The sequence below is a fragment of the Elgaria multicarinata genome, chromosome 1, assembly GCF_023053635.1.
Source record: "Elgaria multicarinata webbii isolate HBS135686 ecotype San Diego chromosome 1, rElgMul1.1.pri, whole genome shotgun sequence".
In the NCBI taxonomy this organism is placed as follows: Eukaryota; Metazoa; Chordata; class Lepidosauria; order Squamata; family Anguidae; genus Elgaria; species Elgaria multicarinata.
In genome coordinates, this window is record NC_086171.1 from 122992165 (window position 1) to 123007563 (window position 15399).

A 15399-nucleotide genomic window follows, 5' to 3' on the forward strand; every position below is an offset into this window, starting at 1 on the left:
GACTGCGGGGGAAATCGGGATAACTAGGGAACCAATTATCCCGCGAAAATAAAGGGGCCGTCCCTGGTTGCCCCCAGGATGACCCGGTAAAACGGCATGGTATAGACATGCCCATGGTGTCTTGCTTTTTGCAGTTCAAGTGGACTGTATTCTGACATGTATTCTTCCAGTTGGATATGCATGTCCTGTTGTTCAGTCTTCTCCTGGGCTTCCATAAAAGTGCATTTGTCTTCAACTGTATTTTAGTTATTTGGGATCAAAAAGGGGGAGTTGCTCCTCTCCACCCACCATTGTCATGTGTTAGAGATCACGTGTTAAAAACAGCAAAAGCAGCACTGCCCGGTGAGGCCAAATCAGCATGTTTATGACAACTGCGCTTCTTGTTGCGTACTCACTTTTACATGAGCCTAGTGGAAATATATAATTTTACGGTTGTGTCTGCTTTTAAAAATAGGTAATATATTTAAAATAAGTCTCTGTAGCATAATTGGCATTTGAGCAACAACAACAAAAATCATTGAGTGTTTCCCAAACTATGCTTTTTTGGGGGAGAGGTATCCGGTAGCAGCTATATTTTTTCTGCCAAAAAAAATTCATGCCAGAAAAGAAAACCTGCACATAGTGGTCATACTTCTGGGTTTTGGTTCATGTTGCAAACTCTGGCTGGCTTAGATCTTTGCATATTTTTTCAGAACTTTCTTGTGTATGGAAGTAATAAGTTGGCCTGGCAATCAGGAATGTGTGGTTTTAAGCTTATTATGTTCATGAATGCTATGCTAGGTTTACTTGGCCTTGTGACCGTAATAAATTATTATTATTATTATTATTATTATTATTATTATTATTATTATTATTATTATTATTTCTTTGTGCATTTTTGCCCTCCAAAAGAAAAAAAAGTCAGACATATAGAATGCACAGAAGTGTTATTTCAATATTGAACTTTTCTTTTTCTTACACTTTCATATATATGCTTTCTGTATTTTACAGACCTTGTATTACCCTTATGACTAATTATCTGCTTTATTTTTCCGGATTATAGACCAGAACTTGAGATGGCTTTAAAAGAATGCACAGCAAAACAGCAAGACAAAATAAAGTGAAGGTTACCAATGCTTTGAAAGAAATTATCTCTTCAGTTGGTTTGTATTTTTTGCACTAAAATTGATCATTAAACCCATTCTCACTCTGAAAAAAAAATCTTCACCACATGGTTTTATTAAAATAGTATTTAAAGTGTTTTAATAAAATTGTATTAATAATCAACTCTGCCGTAAGTTTTGTAGTTGCATTCTGACATGATTTAAAAAACTGTCTTTTTTGTGTAAGAGCCCATAAGAAAAACAATGGAGGTGACTCAGCAACCATTATTTCTACATTAGAGCCCATTTAATATCAGCAGCCTGCATAACATCTAAAATGTGAATAATCATAGATTAAGAAGCAGTCCAGGGACCCATGTGGTAAGGAATACATTGTGGAATCAGGTGACTAGGATTTGGGGGTAATATTTGATGGTTCATTTCACTGCCTTGAGGCCCATTATTGGGCAAAAGGCAGGAGACTAATAATAACAACAACAACGTTCATGCATATGATGGTTCAGTTCACTGCACTTCTTTGCGGAAAAATTAGTGCATTTCCTAAACTAAAATCTGTAGAAGTCTTGAAGAAGATTTTTTTTTCAAGCAATTGCATCTTCCAATCCGATCACTCAGAAAGGCAAATCTTTATTAATAAAGAACAAGAGCTGGGAAATATGTGCTCTATGCTTTCCTTTTTCCTTTGGTAGCAAAGCCTCTATACTAGAATTTTTTATAGGGGCTATTCAGAAGCAGCTGAACTGGACAGCAGATCTTTCCTCCCTCTTTTCTGAACAATACAACTTCCCATGGCCCCATGAACTCCTTTCCTTTTAAATCTTGAGTTTTCTGGTTATAATACATTAAAAGTAGGGAGAAATAAGCAAAAAAAATCATTTAATTTTCTCCTTTCTCTGGGTTCTAAATTCTGGTTTGTAAAAAGGTTTCATCGTTAAAATCTATAAGCGGCAAAGTAGAATCAACATCAGTGCATTACAAATTCCCATCTCTAGCCAACTCTTATGTTGAAAACAAGGGATACATTTTGGATAAGCTAGAACAAAGAGATAGTTGAAAATGATTTGCTAAAGCACCTGAAACTACTGAAATGGAAAAACAAAGCATAGGTGAGCTCCTGTTCAGTGTATTTGTTGAAGACACCTTATGAATTCCTAAGGAATTTGATAAGGGGAAGAGATCCAATCTTAATAAAGTCTAAAGAGAATTATTGAAGGCAATATGTCCTATGTGTATATCATTCTTAGATGATTTTTTTCCAGCTTTTCTTTGAAAACCTACAAGGAAGGATATTCCATACAAGAGTTCAGGATGATTAGTTCCATGGGGGGAGGATCACTCTTAAGAACCCAGTACATTTGTATATTATTAACGTTGTGGTAGAGTTCAAAGAAGGGCTGTTGGATCTCAGAAATCACAAGGTGCTTATTCCCACCATCTTAGGGGTAAACAATATGTATAACTTGGGAGTTATGAAGCCTTTGAGTTACAGTGTAGGAATTCTGCATTTTTATCTCCTATGGCATCATTGCTATGTGCCATCAGCTAACTACCTTATTCTAACCAACTATTAACACTATTGTATATAACCTACTTCAAAAGCTTTAACAGCCCCTTAAAGTCAGCATGGCACATTCCTATTCACACTGAAAAATACAGGATTGAATTCAGATTGGATGGGAGCAAGGTGGCAGTCTTCACCAATTCGCCCTTTGTCCTACATAATTTTTCATAATGCGCAGGGGCCTCCTTCAGCCCTCTGGAGCAGCTTTTCAGGAAGGATAGAGCTGCAGGGGGAGTGGAAGCATCACAAAGCTCACCTCCATTCTCCCTCTACCACAAGGCCTCTGGTAAGTGCTACTCTAGATCCAACCCATTATTTCCATGATAATGTCATTGTACTCACCTTTGAAGGTTAATGAAGCTAGTATTTTCTGACAGGCAGCTTGTCTCCTGATCAGCTGTGAAACTGATCATTTCATAACCAGACTGGCTGCAGTTCCCCAAATACTTATTTAGGAAGTACGTTCTACTGAACTCAGCAGTTACTTATGAGCTAACAGGTATAGTGTTGGAATGTAAGTTAACTTTCCTAATTTTTAACATTGTTTCAATGTCCTAGGGTGGCAATCTTCACCTCTTACTATCAGACAACTAAAACTTTGACATGTTTGCAGGAATATTTAGAAAATAGTTTCCGTAACTAGCATTTGTATTTAATAACACACGTTATTGCATGCCTTCAAGAAAACAACATTTATTTATAAAAAATACAACAAGATCAGTTTATGATGAGAAACGTGGCAATAAATACAATTCAAAGAAAAGGCAATTCTACATGGATACATTATGGCACAGAAAATAAAAGTCAACGCACCATCAAAACATGGAAACTTCTGTGGGCTCAGAACTTTATACAAGCTCCCTTTTAAGAAAGACAGCTCTTTCTCTAAGTTTGGTCAATTTGGATATTGGAATGGAACACACAATCACAAATGCACATTTATTATGTCTACTGTGACTTTAGAAGTTAGCAAGCAAGTACTTATGAAACAAAATAAACTTTTAAGTAATAAGCCACAACCTCAGTTTTCGTGGCATAGTCCATAATTAACATTACTCACAAAAGGATTTTACAGTCCTCCACAGAATGGAGCTGTAAATTTTAAGAGTTTTTTTTTAAAAGAAAAGAAAAAAGAAAAGGCTTGGTATGGTATGTAAGATGCCTATTTCAGAACAAGATTGTAAAAAAATGCATAGTTTGTTTTTTATTATTAAAAGACTTGGCTGTATAAGAGAACTCCCCTTTCACAGTATTCCTTTTTACTTCATATGCAGTTATTGGTTATGCTGTAGACTGCAACTGTTACAGCACTAAAGGCAACTAGAGAGGGATAGGGCAGAGAAAGGAAAAAGGAATGTTATGTAAGGCAATATTTCCTTAGGTATATGAAGCATAATGTGTAAAGAAGATGGGTAACAATTCCACAAGGCTAGTTTCGTTTTTACTGAATAAAACAATAAACTAATACTGAGCTTTTGAGGCAAATCTAATAATCAATGCCTTGGTCACTGTATTGACCGTGGTAATCTCTCTGATATTCATCTTGGTATTCGCTGGGATATTCATCTGGATATTCTGCCTGATAATCACTATCACTGATTTCCGACCCATTAGTTCCTGTTCCTTGGCTCCCATTATGAATGACAGGTTCTGTTGGTGCAGCACAATACTTAGGGTCGAACACTTGCCGTCCAAGCCCATACACACTCATCCCCTTCTGGGAAGCCACTTTGTTGGTGCCCATTTGTAGTGAAATAGTAGTGTTGTCCATAGGTTGTAATGTGAGCTTCTGGTCATAAATGTCTCTCCTCGTCCCTGGTGCAAGCATCCCTGCCTAAAAACAAATGTTGATTTCAAGACAGTTTGAACAAAACAACCACTTTCAGGGATTTAAAATAATAACTAACAATGAGTGGTGCTGGGAGGAAACATGTGAATTATAATTTGCCAGACATTGGCCTTAGCTAGACCTAGCTTTTGTTCCGGGAGAGAGGAGGGGAGATCTTGCATTGGGATTAATGCGAGATCTCTCCCTCGTTTACATGTGAGGCGCGACAACCTCAGGAAGAGAGGTGTCATGCCAGCCATTTTTTAAAAAAGGAGACGGAGCGCACTAATGCTTGTGCGCAAAAGTAAGTTTTTTTAAATTTTAACTACTTTCCCCGCTCCCCCACCCTACCCCAATGGGCGCAGCGCTCCTGGCTCCGCACGAGTAAACCCGCGGAAACAGGCCACATGCTCCACAGTCTCAGGCTCAGCCTGAGACCGCGGAAAAAGTGGACCCAAAGTGTAGGGCTGTATCCCGGGCAAGGGAGGAATGATCCCTCCCTGATCCCAGGATCCCCTGTGCGTCATGTGGATGCACAGGGACGATCCTGGGGTTTGCCCTGGGATATAGCCTGGTCTAGCTAAGGCCATTGACTAAGCTGCACTGTGCGAGGGTACTCCAGGTGAGATACAACAAAGAAGTCCCTGATGAGACTTGTTTGCAAAAATCTCAACCCTTTCCAAAATTCTGAATAAAGTTAATTATACTACTGGGAAGAGGTCATGAGTGTACATTAAGGATCTCTATCATTTTGTACTTTCAAAGATTAAAACACGTTTCAACAATTCTGCTCAACACGATGGGTGTTGTGCCACCCTCTGGTGAACATGATGATCAGGCAAACATTCTCCCAATTTTGAATTTACAGAGGTGGGTAGAGATCATTCTCGAAGTTGCCCAGAGCATCTTCCAGTAGTACCACCCGATGAACTTTGCTGACCCTTCAAAAAAAGCTGCTGAGGGTAGGATTTTGGGCACCAGTGCTGGATGATATTCAGGGCACCTTCTGGTACTGGAGCCCAACCAGATGATCTCACTGTGTTTCTCTCAGAAGTGGTTGACTGCTGCTGTGTGGAGGTGCTAGGGCAGCCTTTTCCAACTTGGTGCTCACTAGATGTTTTGGATTACAACACCCACCATCCCTCACCATTGGCCAAGCTGATGGGAGTTGTAGTCCAGAACATTTGGAGGGTACCAGGTGTGGGCAGGCTGCACTAGGGGCATCTTCAAGCAGTGTCACTGAAGCCAGCATGCTCCCCTTGTGAGAGCGCTGGGGCAGCGAGCTAAAGGTCTGGGGGAGGCTGGCAAAATTGATTTGATGCCCGATTTAAAATAATCTTAATTTCCTTGCCCTGGTGATTAAAACAGTGATTAAAAGATCTGATTGAATTCTGTTCCTCCAGTCCCCTTGGTTATTCCATGTAATATGCACACCACCTTTCTAGGAATATGCCTGTTTTCAGAGTGCACTGCTCTTCCCTGGGATCTAACTGAAAGACTAAACATGGATTTGGACTTAACAATCTTTTGAACATTTTGTTCAACCTCCAAAGATTGAAACAACGTTAAAAAGGATAAGAGAATCTGGAATCTCTAACATGATAGAATAACTCTCGCTTACCTGACTGGCCCCTTTATTAGTACCCATCTGCAGGCTAATTGTTGTCTGGTCAAATGGCTTATCAGTTTGCATCTTTGGATCGTAGAGATGTCTCCTAGTCCCATAGGCAGTCATGCCTGCCTGGCTGGCACATTTGTTGGTTCCCATCTACAAATACAAAAGATTTGGGAATGTTTTATTTAGAGAAAATGAGTCCTAAAATGGAATTATTATTATTATTATTAGTAGTAGTAGTAGTAGTATCCCACCTTTCCCCCCCCAATACTGGGACTCAAGGTGGCTTTATAAAATTAAACCATATACTATTAAAACATAAATAGAAATATACAAAACTTAAAAATATTAAACCAGCTGTACTATGAAAACATATAAAAAATAAATAAAAGACAAATGACAATAAAAAATCCAGCACATTAACAGAGGTCCAGACTATCCCCAAAGGCCTGCCGGAACAAAAAAAACCGTATACTATACTTGGGTCTGGTCTAAAAGTTACAATTATCACATGGAGATAGACTGAATAGCGTCTGAGCAGCTGCTGCTGCACATGACGAATTGCTTGCAATAGGGATTTCATCTACTGCAAGGTGGAGGTGAATGTCATGTTAACATGTAAACCAGGCCTATGATGGACCAAACAGCAGTTTTCCTATGGCCCATCATCATCTTCCTCGTGCACATATAAAGGAGTGCAATAATCTTGTACCTGTTGCCATGGATTTGAACTCACTTATAGAACCCCACTCCATCCTTTGCCTGGATGAATGTCCCTTTGTTGCTTACTCGTGAGGAGCCGGGACGAAAACAGGATGCCCGGCCACACATTTCATAGTCTCGGGATCATCCCAGGACTGCGGGAAAAGTTGGGATAGAAGGGTAGGGCGATATCCTGGGGAAATGGAGGGAACATCCTTCCCTGTCATGTGGACGCAGGGGGATGATCCCGGGGCAATCCCCGGGATATCGCCCCGTCTAGCCATGCTCCAGGTGTGTTGGGAAACACTCCACCCCAAAGCAAAATAAACCTTGTAACTCATTTTAGTAAGCATAAATAGTTGTCCATTATAATTTAAATGGTTTCTCTGAATACTGATTCAGTGAACTTTACCTTTTCTGCTTACCTGCAAACCAATCACACTTTGCCCAGCCTTGAGCTTTCCTGCATCAAAACTTCTTGCTTGTTTTTCTGCATATTTAACACCAATATCAATTGTAGTATGAAATCCTTTGGTTTTTGCCTAGATAGAGGATAAAACAGTACTCAGTGTTTGTAGTACCTTATTTTCCACTAAATCACTGCAGCATAAAAACATCCAGTTCTTCTATTACCCCCCTTTTGGTTAGCCTTGATTTAACAACTCTGCTCCAAATCTGTTTGTTTTTACACCACTGAGTGGATCCCTGATTGTGCAGTTTTGAGAGTAGCTATTTGGCAACAGAGGTGAAAGAATGGATGATATCCCACAATGTTTGTGCAGAGCAAGCTTGGTCTAAAGTTTCACCACGTTTAATCTAAGACAGCTGTTGGTTGAGTTAAAGACTCAATCCATGGAATGTCATGGCATCCCTATTACGTACATTCCACAGTTGAAAAGAAGGGAGGGAACATTTTGGATAATATAGGGTGTAAGAATTGTAAAGCCTTTTCTGTACTTTACTAAAAGGTACTCTAAAATTGTTAATAATTACGTCATTCATCAGGCATGAACCAAAACAGATCATTGTTATGCATTAGACTCCACATATAAATATGGACTTACCAGACCTGCTAGTGCCACTAGTGATGTCTGAACCTGAGTCATATTTCCATTCTCAAATAGATCATTTGCTTCAAAAATATCATGTGGTTTCATGCCATATTGTTGTATGGCTTTGATAAAATTCCCAATGTTCTCCAGCTAAAATTAAACAAATACAGCAAATCACACTCTTAGGACTTCTTAATATTTCTGTTTACTTAAGGTAGAACTAAACATTAGATGGAAATATAACCCTGGATGGCTTCTTTTGTTAAGATAAAAGCAACTTCGGGAGTGGAGAAGGGGCAAAGGAAAGGTGCTTAATCCTTTCTTTGCCCACCACCTCTGCTCCAAAACATCCCCCTCTTGTTCCTGTTTGATTTTTTTTTATTTTTGTTTAATGGCTGTTCAGGTTCTTCTGTTCCACATTTTCAAATAATGCATAGTTAGTATCTTAGCTTTCAGATGGTTTAAACCACTTGAAGCAAAAGCTCCCTACCTTCAAGTTTTAAATGGAATCTATAAAAAGAACACAAAATAATTCAGACTGATGGTGCTCTGATGGTTCGCACACACTGGCCCGGTTTGGACATCACAGACATTATTGAGATTGAACACTGTGCTGGTACACACTGTCCGACTTCTCCCACTTCTGTATCCATTTACTTCTTCCTGATTAGTGTAACATGGCTAATTGCCTTATTTATTCATTTGTCTAGCAGTGCTAGAAACCAATGGGGGAAAACATCTTATTTTGAAAGGAGCAAGTTGTTTATTTTTCTTCTTGCAGTTCCATGGTGCTTCTTATTTGAAAAGCGGATACAGCATATCACATTCTTTAAGCTATGAAAAATTGAATATATATTTATTTATTTATTTATTTATTACATTTTTATACCGCCCAATAGCCGAAGCTCTCTGGGCGGTTCACAAAAATTAAAACCACAGTAAAACACCCAACAGTTTAAAACACAATTACAAAATACAGTATAAAAAGCGCAACCAGGATAAAACCACACAGCAAAGTTGATATAGGATTAAAATACAGAGTTAAAACAGTAAAATTTAAATTTAAGTTAAAATTAAGTGTTAAAATACTGAGTGAATAAAAAGGTCTTCAGCTGGCGACGAAAGCAGTACAGTGTAGGCGCCAAGCGGACCTCTCTGGGGAGCTCGTTCCACAACCGGGGTGCCACAGCGGAGAAAGCCCTCCTCCTAGTAGCCACCTGCCTCACTTCCTTTGGCAGGGGCTCACGGAGAAGGCCCCCTGTAGATGATCTTAAGGTCCGGGTAGGTACATATGGGAGGAGGCGTTCCTTCAGATAACCTGGCCCCAAACCGTTTAGGGCTTTAAATGTCAATACCAGCACTTTGAATTGGGCCCGGACCTGGACTGGCAGCCAATGAAGTTGTAAAAGGACTGGCGTAATGTGATCTCGCCGGCCAGTCCCTGTTAATAACCTTGCTGCCCTGTTTTGCACCAGTTGAAGTTTCCGGACCGTTTTCAAAGGCAGCCCCACGTATAACGCATTGCAGTAATCCAAACGAGAGGTTATCAGAGCATGGATAACTGTAGCTAAGCTATCTCTGTCCAGATAAGGGCGCAGCTGGTATATCAGCCTAAGCTGATAAAAGGTGCTCTTTGCCACTGAGTTCACCTGTGCCTCAAGTGACAGTTCTGGATCGAAGAGCACCCCCAAACTACGGACCCGATCCTTTAGGGGGAGTGCAACCCCGTCCAGGACAGGGCAAACATCACCTCGCCGGGCAGAAGAACCACCCGCTAACAGTACCTCCGTCTTGTCTGGATTGAGTTTCAGTTTATTAGCCCTCATCCAGTCCATTACCGTGCCCAGGCACTGGTTCAGAACAGCCACTGCCTCACCTGGGTTTGATGAAAAGGAAAGGTAGAGCTGGGTATCATCCGCATATTGATGACACCTCAGTCCACATCTCCGGATAACCTCCCCCAGCGGCTTCATGTATATGTTAAACAGCATAGGGGATAAGATAGAGCCCTGTGGAACCCCATGGCTTAGGTGCCACGGCACAGAGCAATAATCCCCCAGCACCACCTTCTGGAATCGGCCATCCAAGTAGGAGCGGAACCACTGCAACGCAGTACCTCCAACTCCCAGCTCAGACAACCTATCCAGAAGGATACCATGGTCGATGGTATCGAAGGCCGCTGAGAGGTCCAGGAGAACCAACAGGGTCGCACTCCCCCTGTCTCTCTCCCGACAGAGGTCATCCCACAGGGCGACCAAGGCAGTTTCTGTTCCAAAACCAGGCCTGAAGCCCGATTGAAATGGATCTAGATAATCCGTTTCATTCAAGAGTGCCTGGAGTTGTCCTGCAACCACCCGCTCAAGCACCTTGCCCAGGAAAGGGATATTAGCCACCGGCCTGTAGTTGTTAACATCTTCCGGATCCAGATTAGGCTTCTTCAGGAGTGGTCTAATTACCGCCTCTTTTAAAGAGGCCGGCACCACTCCCTCTCTCAAGGAGGCATTTACAACCTCCTGGACCCAGCCGGCGATCCCCTCCTTATTTGATGTAATGAGCCACGAGGGGCAAGGGTCAAGCACACAGGTGGTCGACCGGACTTGGCCAAGCACCTTGTCCACATCCTCGGGCCTCACTAACTGAAACTCATCCAATAAAACTGAACCGGACGGCGCTCTGAACACCTCTACTAGTGGAGCTGCATTAAGTGTGGTGTCCAATTCATGACGAATCTGAGCGACTTTATCTTCAAAGTGCCGTGCAAATTTGTCACAGCGTGCTACCGAGGGTTCCACCATCTCTCGCCCTGGCCCAGAGTGTAACAGGCCGCGAACCACCCGGAAAAGCTCCGCCGGACGACACTGAGAAGACGCAATGCTGGTGGAAAAGAACTGCCTCTTTGCCACCCTCACCGCCACAGAGTAGGCTCGATAGTGAGCTCTAACCCGTGTTCGATCAGACCCAGCACGAGTCTTCCTCCACCTGCGTTCTAGCCGTCTCCCCTCTTGCTTCATTGCCCTCAGCTCAGGTGTATACCAAGGAGCTGACCGGGCTCTGCTCAGAGGGAGAGGACGCTTGGGCGCGATCGTGTCAACCGCCCGAGTCATCTCTGCATTCCACAGAGCGACCTGGGCTTCGACAGGAGCACCGGCCATATCAGCAGGAAAATCCCCCAGAGCCCTCTGGAATCCATCGGAGTCCATTAGCCTCCGGGGGCGGACCATTTTAATAGGCCCCCCACCCTTGCAGAGGGGAAAGGCTGCCGAGAGTCTAAACCTCAGTAGGAAGTGATCTGACCATGACAAGGGGGTAGATGTTAGTTCCCCCACTTCCAGATCACCATCCTCCTGCCCAGTCGAGAAAACCAGATCAAGCGTGTGTCCCTTTGCGTGTGTTGGGCCGATGACATGTTGAGACAGCCCCATGGTTGTCATGGCAGCCATGAAGTCCTGAGCCGCTCCAGAGACAGCAGCCTCGGCATGGAAGTTGAGATCCCCCAGAACCACCATCCTGGGGGTTCTCAGCACCAGGTCCGAGACAACCTCCGTCAGCTCAGGCAGGGAGACTGTGGGGCAGCGGGGTGGACGGTACACCAGCAGAATCCCTAATCTGTCTCGAGTACCCAACACACAGTACAGACACTCAAGATCAGCACTCGACTGAACAGGAAGCCTAGAGAGGGAGATTGTATTCCTATAGACCACGGCAACCCCCCCTCCCCGGCCCTCGAGTCTGTGCTGGTGCTGCACCGAGTACCCAGGAGGGCAGAGCTGGGTGAGAGCAACCCCTCCCAGTTCCCCCACCCAGGTCTCAGTGATGCATACCAGGTCAGCCCCCTCATCCACAATCAGATCATGGATGAGAGAGATTTTGTTTTGGACTGACCTGGCATTCAGCAGCAGCACCACCAGACCCGAGAGCAAGCTGATAAGGCCGCCAGGAACCATCTGGTTGGGGGAAGGACTAGAAGAGGGGATAGCTGTAAGGAATCTGTCCCCTCTTCTCCTCATCTGGCCTGTTCCTCCCCCAGCACCATACCTCCCCCTACCCGTGACCACAGTTATGCAGGCACCCCCATATTCCCCAGAGCTCCCCAGGCACATATTAAAAATTATTTAAAAATTGATTAAAAGTTTTTAAAAAATTGCTGTTGGTTGCTGGTCGGCTGGTGTTCTTCAAAACAGGGTTCTTCAAAACAGGATGGCTCCTCTGCGCGTCGCCGAGGCGCTGCCTCTGGCCGGCTGGAGCTTTACCTGGACATGTCAATGTCATGGACATATATGCTTGAACAAGGGAAAGAAAAGTAGAGGGGCAGCTGCCAAGAAGTAGAGATTTCTCCAATCCTGAGAAAATCCTAAAAAAAGTACTAGTTCCCTAATTTCTACAAGAATTGTCTACCTCCTTGATAGTTGACTTCCATAATAAAAGCTGCCATGTGCAGTACCTTTAACGGTGCTCCTATTATAAAAAATAATAAATGTCCTACAGATTAATCATCAGTACCTTAACTGGTGAACAATTTATGTTTGCCCAAAAATAAACCTTTAAAGGCTAACTCACTGAAGGCTTTCTTGTGATAATCACTGTCCATTAAGTTTTCATTCATACATTTTGTCTCTCATTCGAAGAGAAACACAACTTAACACAGAACTGAAATCATTGTTTACCTGATGCCAGTTTAGTTTGGACTGATTGATTTTCTTTATTGATCCTGGCTGAAGTTTGTTGATAAGCCTGTGAAAATGATTAAATAAAGGTCCTTAATTTATTTCATTTTTTACATAACCATCACCTATTTTATTGTTCACTTTGCAGCACTCCTAGTGCTCAGATGAAAAGAATTTGTTTATTTTGCATTTACATGCATAGCTTATTTGTGTGTGGTGGTGGGGAGTTTGCATAAACAGAATGTAACAGTTCCAATGGACTGTACCACTTTAGCATGCATTTGGGTCAGGGCTGGTCCAAAACATTTTGGTGCCTGACAGGGAATACCAAATGGCCCTCCTCCCCCACCCCACCCCAGCTCAAGTCACAGTGCATAAGCCAGTCAAGTTATTTTGGCACTTGAGGCTAGCTGATGAAAGCTTATTATACTATAATAAATTTGTGTGTGTTTAAGATGCCACAAGACACTTTGTGGCTTTCGAACACAAAACAAGAAGAGACCCCTATGCTTCTTCACATCTATTCATCTTTCTCTAGCAAGTGCAAACCCTTGCTGTCAAGGAGGACTATGCACCCACCAGAGCCTGGCCTTGTGGATCATACAACCAGCAGGTGCAGTCCAGAAAGATGCTTTCAGAGCCAAGGGTATCCAGACACACTCAAGCAAGTCAATCCACACTACACACTCACATATTACCTTGCCCCTTACATTGCTACTCACACTCCTTTTTGCTGCAGTATTGCTTCTGTCCCCCTGACCCCGATAAGGGGCCTGAGCCAGCTTGGAAACATCAACAGGTAAGGGCATGTCTACACTAGCTATTTATCCCAGGATTGTCCCGGGATCGTCCCTGTGCATCCAAATGACACACAGGGGATCCCGGGAGCAGGCAGGGATGATCCCTCCATTTTCCTGGGATAATCCTTAGGTGTAGAAAGAGCCTAGGGAAAGCCCTCTTGCACTCCATTGAACAAGTCAGCAGCCAGAGCACCTGCCCTCTCCTTGCCAGGAGCCTCACTGCCTACAATGGCGAAGTGTAGTAACTGACTGGGCACCTCTCTGCACAATTCAGCATTATGCAAAACACTGCCAAGTTGCCTAAAATCCCAGATTTAAAAGAATCGATAGGAATGGGATTTTGTAGCAATGGCCAAGCTTACAAAATTGGTGAAAATTTAATAATTTCACAGTCAACTGGTTACTGTTGATTGAATCACATAAAATTAATTTAATAATGCCAGGTACATCTATGTTTTAAGAGGATTTGATTAAATGAACTATTTTAAGAACAAAAGTATAACAGTTTATTTTCTGTATCATCTATAGATACCCCTGCATTGTGAAAATTGTATAAAATTAAAAGGAAAAAAGAAAACTTCATTCAAACTAGCATCCTCATTATTTTGCGACCGCTGCACTTTGGCAGTAAAAGATGCTGGTGGACTGTCGTCTCCCCAACACACACACCGCCCACAACCTGGGTTTTGTCTAGAAGTGGTGGCACCAGCAGCACCAATACTTTTTTATTTGCCTTTCTTTTTGAAGAGTAAGAGAAGGGCAGAGAAAGGCCTTAGCTAGACCTAAGGTTTATCCCAGGATCGTCCCGGGGTCATCCCTATTCATGTAAATGACACACAGGGGATCCCGGGAGCAGGCAGGGCCAACCCCAGGACAATCCCGGGATAAACCTTAGGTCTAGCTAAGGCCAAAGAAAGAGTGACCAGATACAAAGGAGGACTGCATTCCTTTGCCTTTAAGAGTTGTGTAAATGATATTTTAGTAGGTGCAGTTTTCCCTGATTGCAAGGGCAGCTGCACCTTCCAACATCAGGGATTTTTTTACTGTGCACTTGACACAAAACGTACAGTTGGGGGGCGGGGTGGGGTGGGGGAAATGTACAGTTGGAAATCTGATAATATGCAGTTCAAAAAAGTGGTGGAAAAAATTAGACACGTGTGTTTATTAAGAACTTAACAAAAGACAAAGCCAGGGATGGCATGTAACACAAATTATATAAGGATGCAGGTGAAAGAGCCCTTGATGGTGTGAGTGATGTTGTGGTCCTGTGACAGTGTAGCCTGAATAGATGTGGGGGCAGAGTTGGCACTTGGGTCTATTGCATGGTCTGGTCCCTCTGTCTGTGTCTCTGTCCTGTGTATTATTGCTGGTTAGCATCTGCTTCAGGTTGGGAGGTTGTCTGCAAGCCAGGACTGGTCTGCCTCCCAAGGCTTGTGAGAGAGAAATGTCTGTGCTGATGATGGGCTGCAGGTGACAACCAGTGGTGTACTTCTTTTGGTCTGTCGTTCTTCCTGGGTATCCATATGGCCCTGTCAATCTGTCTTTAAGTTTAAGGTGCTACTAGTGTTGGTGATAATCTGTCCAGTTGTGAAAGAGAAATAATGTGTTTGGCTTGGGTGGGGGCAGAGGGTGTGTGTGAGAGGGCATTTGTACAGTTGGAAAATTTGTTTTAAAAAAACCCTGTCCAACATTACCACTTTTATTCAACTATTTAAAACTAGTAGAAAGCCCTTGTTGCCATGATAAAGCAGCACTGAACTATAGAACATTAGGGGACTGTTTGGTGTAGAGTGAAAAAACGTACTGTTGCTGTTAAGCTCGAGCTTTGAACTTCTGCATGTCTACACTGCTTAAGCTTCAGTTTAAAACAAAAATGAGAAAATCAGCCTGGTAGATCTTGCATAATAAGCCTTACACTTATATAAGATACCGGAGCCCTGCCCTCCTTTGCATATGATTACTAAAGAAAAGATGAGAAAATTGTTACGTCTGGTCAAAAAAATTATCAAAGTGGGCACTAGGGTTAAATGTGGAACCTGGTTCATAAAAGCTGGTTGTTACTGATCTAGAATGG

General features: G+C 42.8%; 2 protein-coding genes across 2 annotated transcripts in view; one reads left to right on the forward strand and one right to left on the reverse strand.

The window, feature by feature from the left end:
* SLC44A3 (solute carrier family 44 member 3) overlaps window positions 1-1266 on the forward strand; it is a 42431-nt gene extending 41165 nt beyond the window's left edge. Inside the window, exon 16 of the mRNA XM_063117664.1 lies at window positions 1043-1266. Coding sequence (XP_062973734.1) covers window positions 1043-1054 — 12 coding nt within the window. The 3' untranslated portion in view covers window positions 1055-1266. The remainder of the gene's footprint in view (window positions 1-1042) is intronic.
* A 2521-nt stretch (window positions 1267-3787) lies between these two features.
* The window catches only part of CNN3 (calponin 3), a 36983-nt gene continuing 25371 nt past the window's right edge, over window positions 3788-15399 (reverse strand). Inside the window, exons 3-7 of the mRNA XM_063136044.1 lie at window positions 12526-12592; window positions 7874-8011; window positions 7235-7351; window positions 6114-6260; window positions 3788-4498 (exon numbers count right to left, since the gene is read on the reverse strand). Coding sequence (XP_062992114.1) covers window positions 4151-4498; window positions 6114-6260; window positions 7235-7351; window positions 7874-8011; window positions 12526-12592 — 817 coding nt within the window. The 3' untranslated portion in view covers window positions 3788-4150. The remainder of the gene's footprint in view (window positions 4499-6113; window positions 6261-7234; window positions 7352-7873; window positions 8012-12525; window positions 12593-15399) is intronic.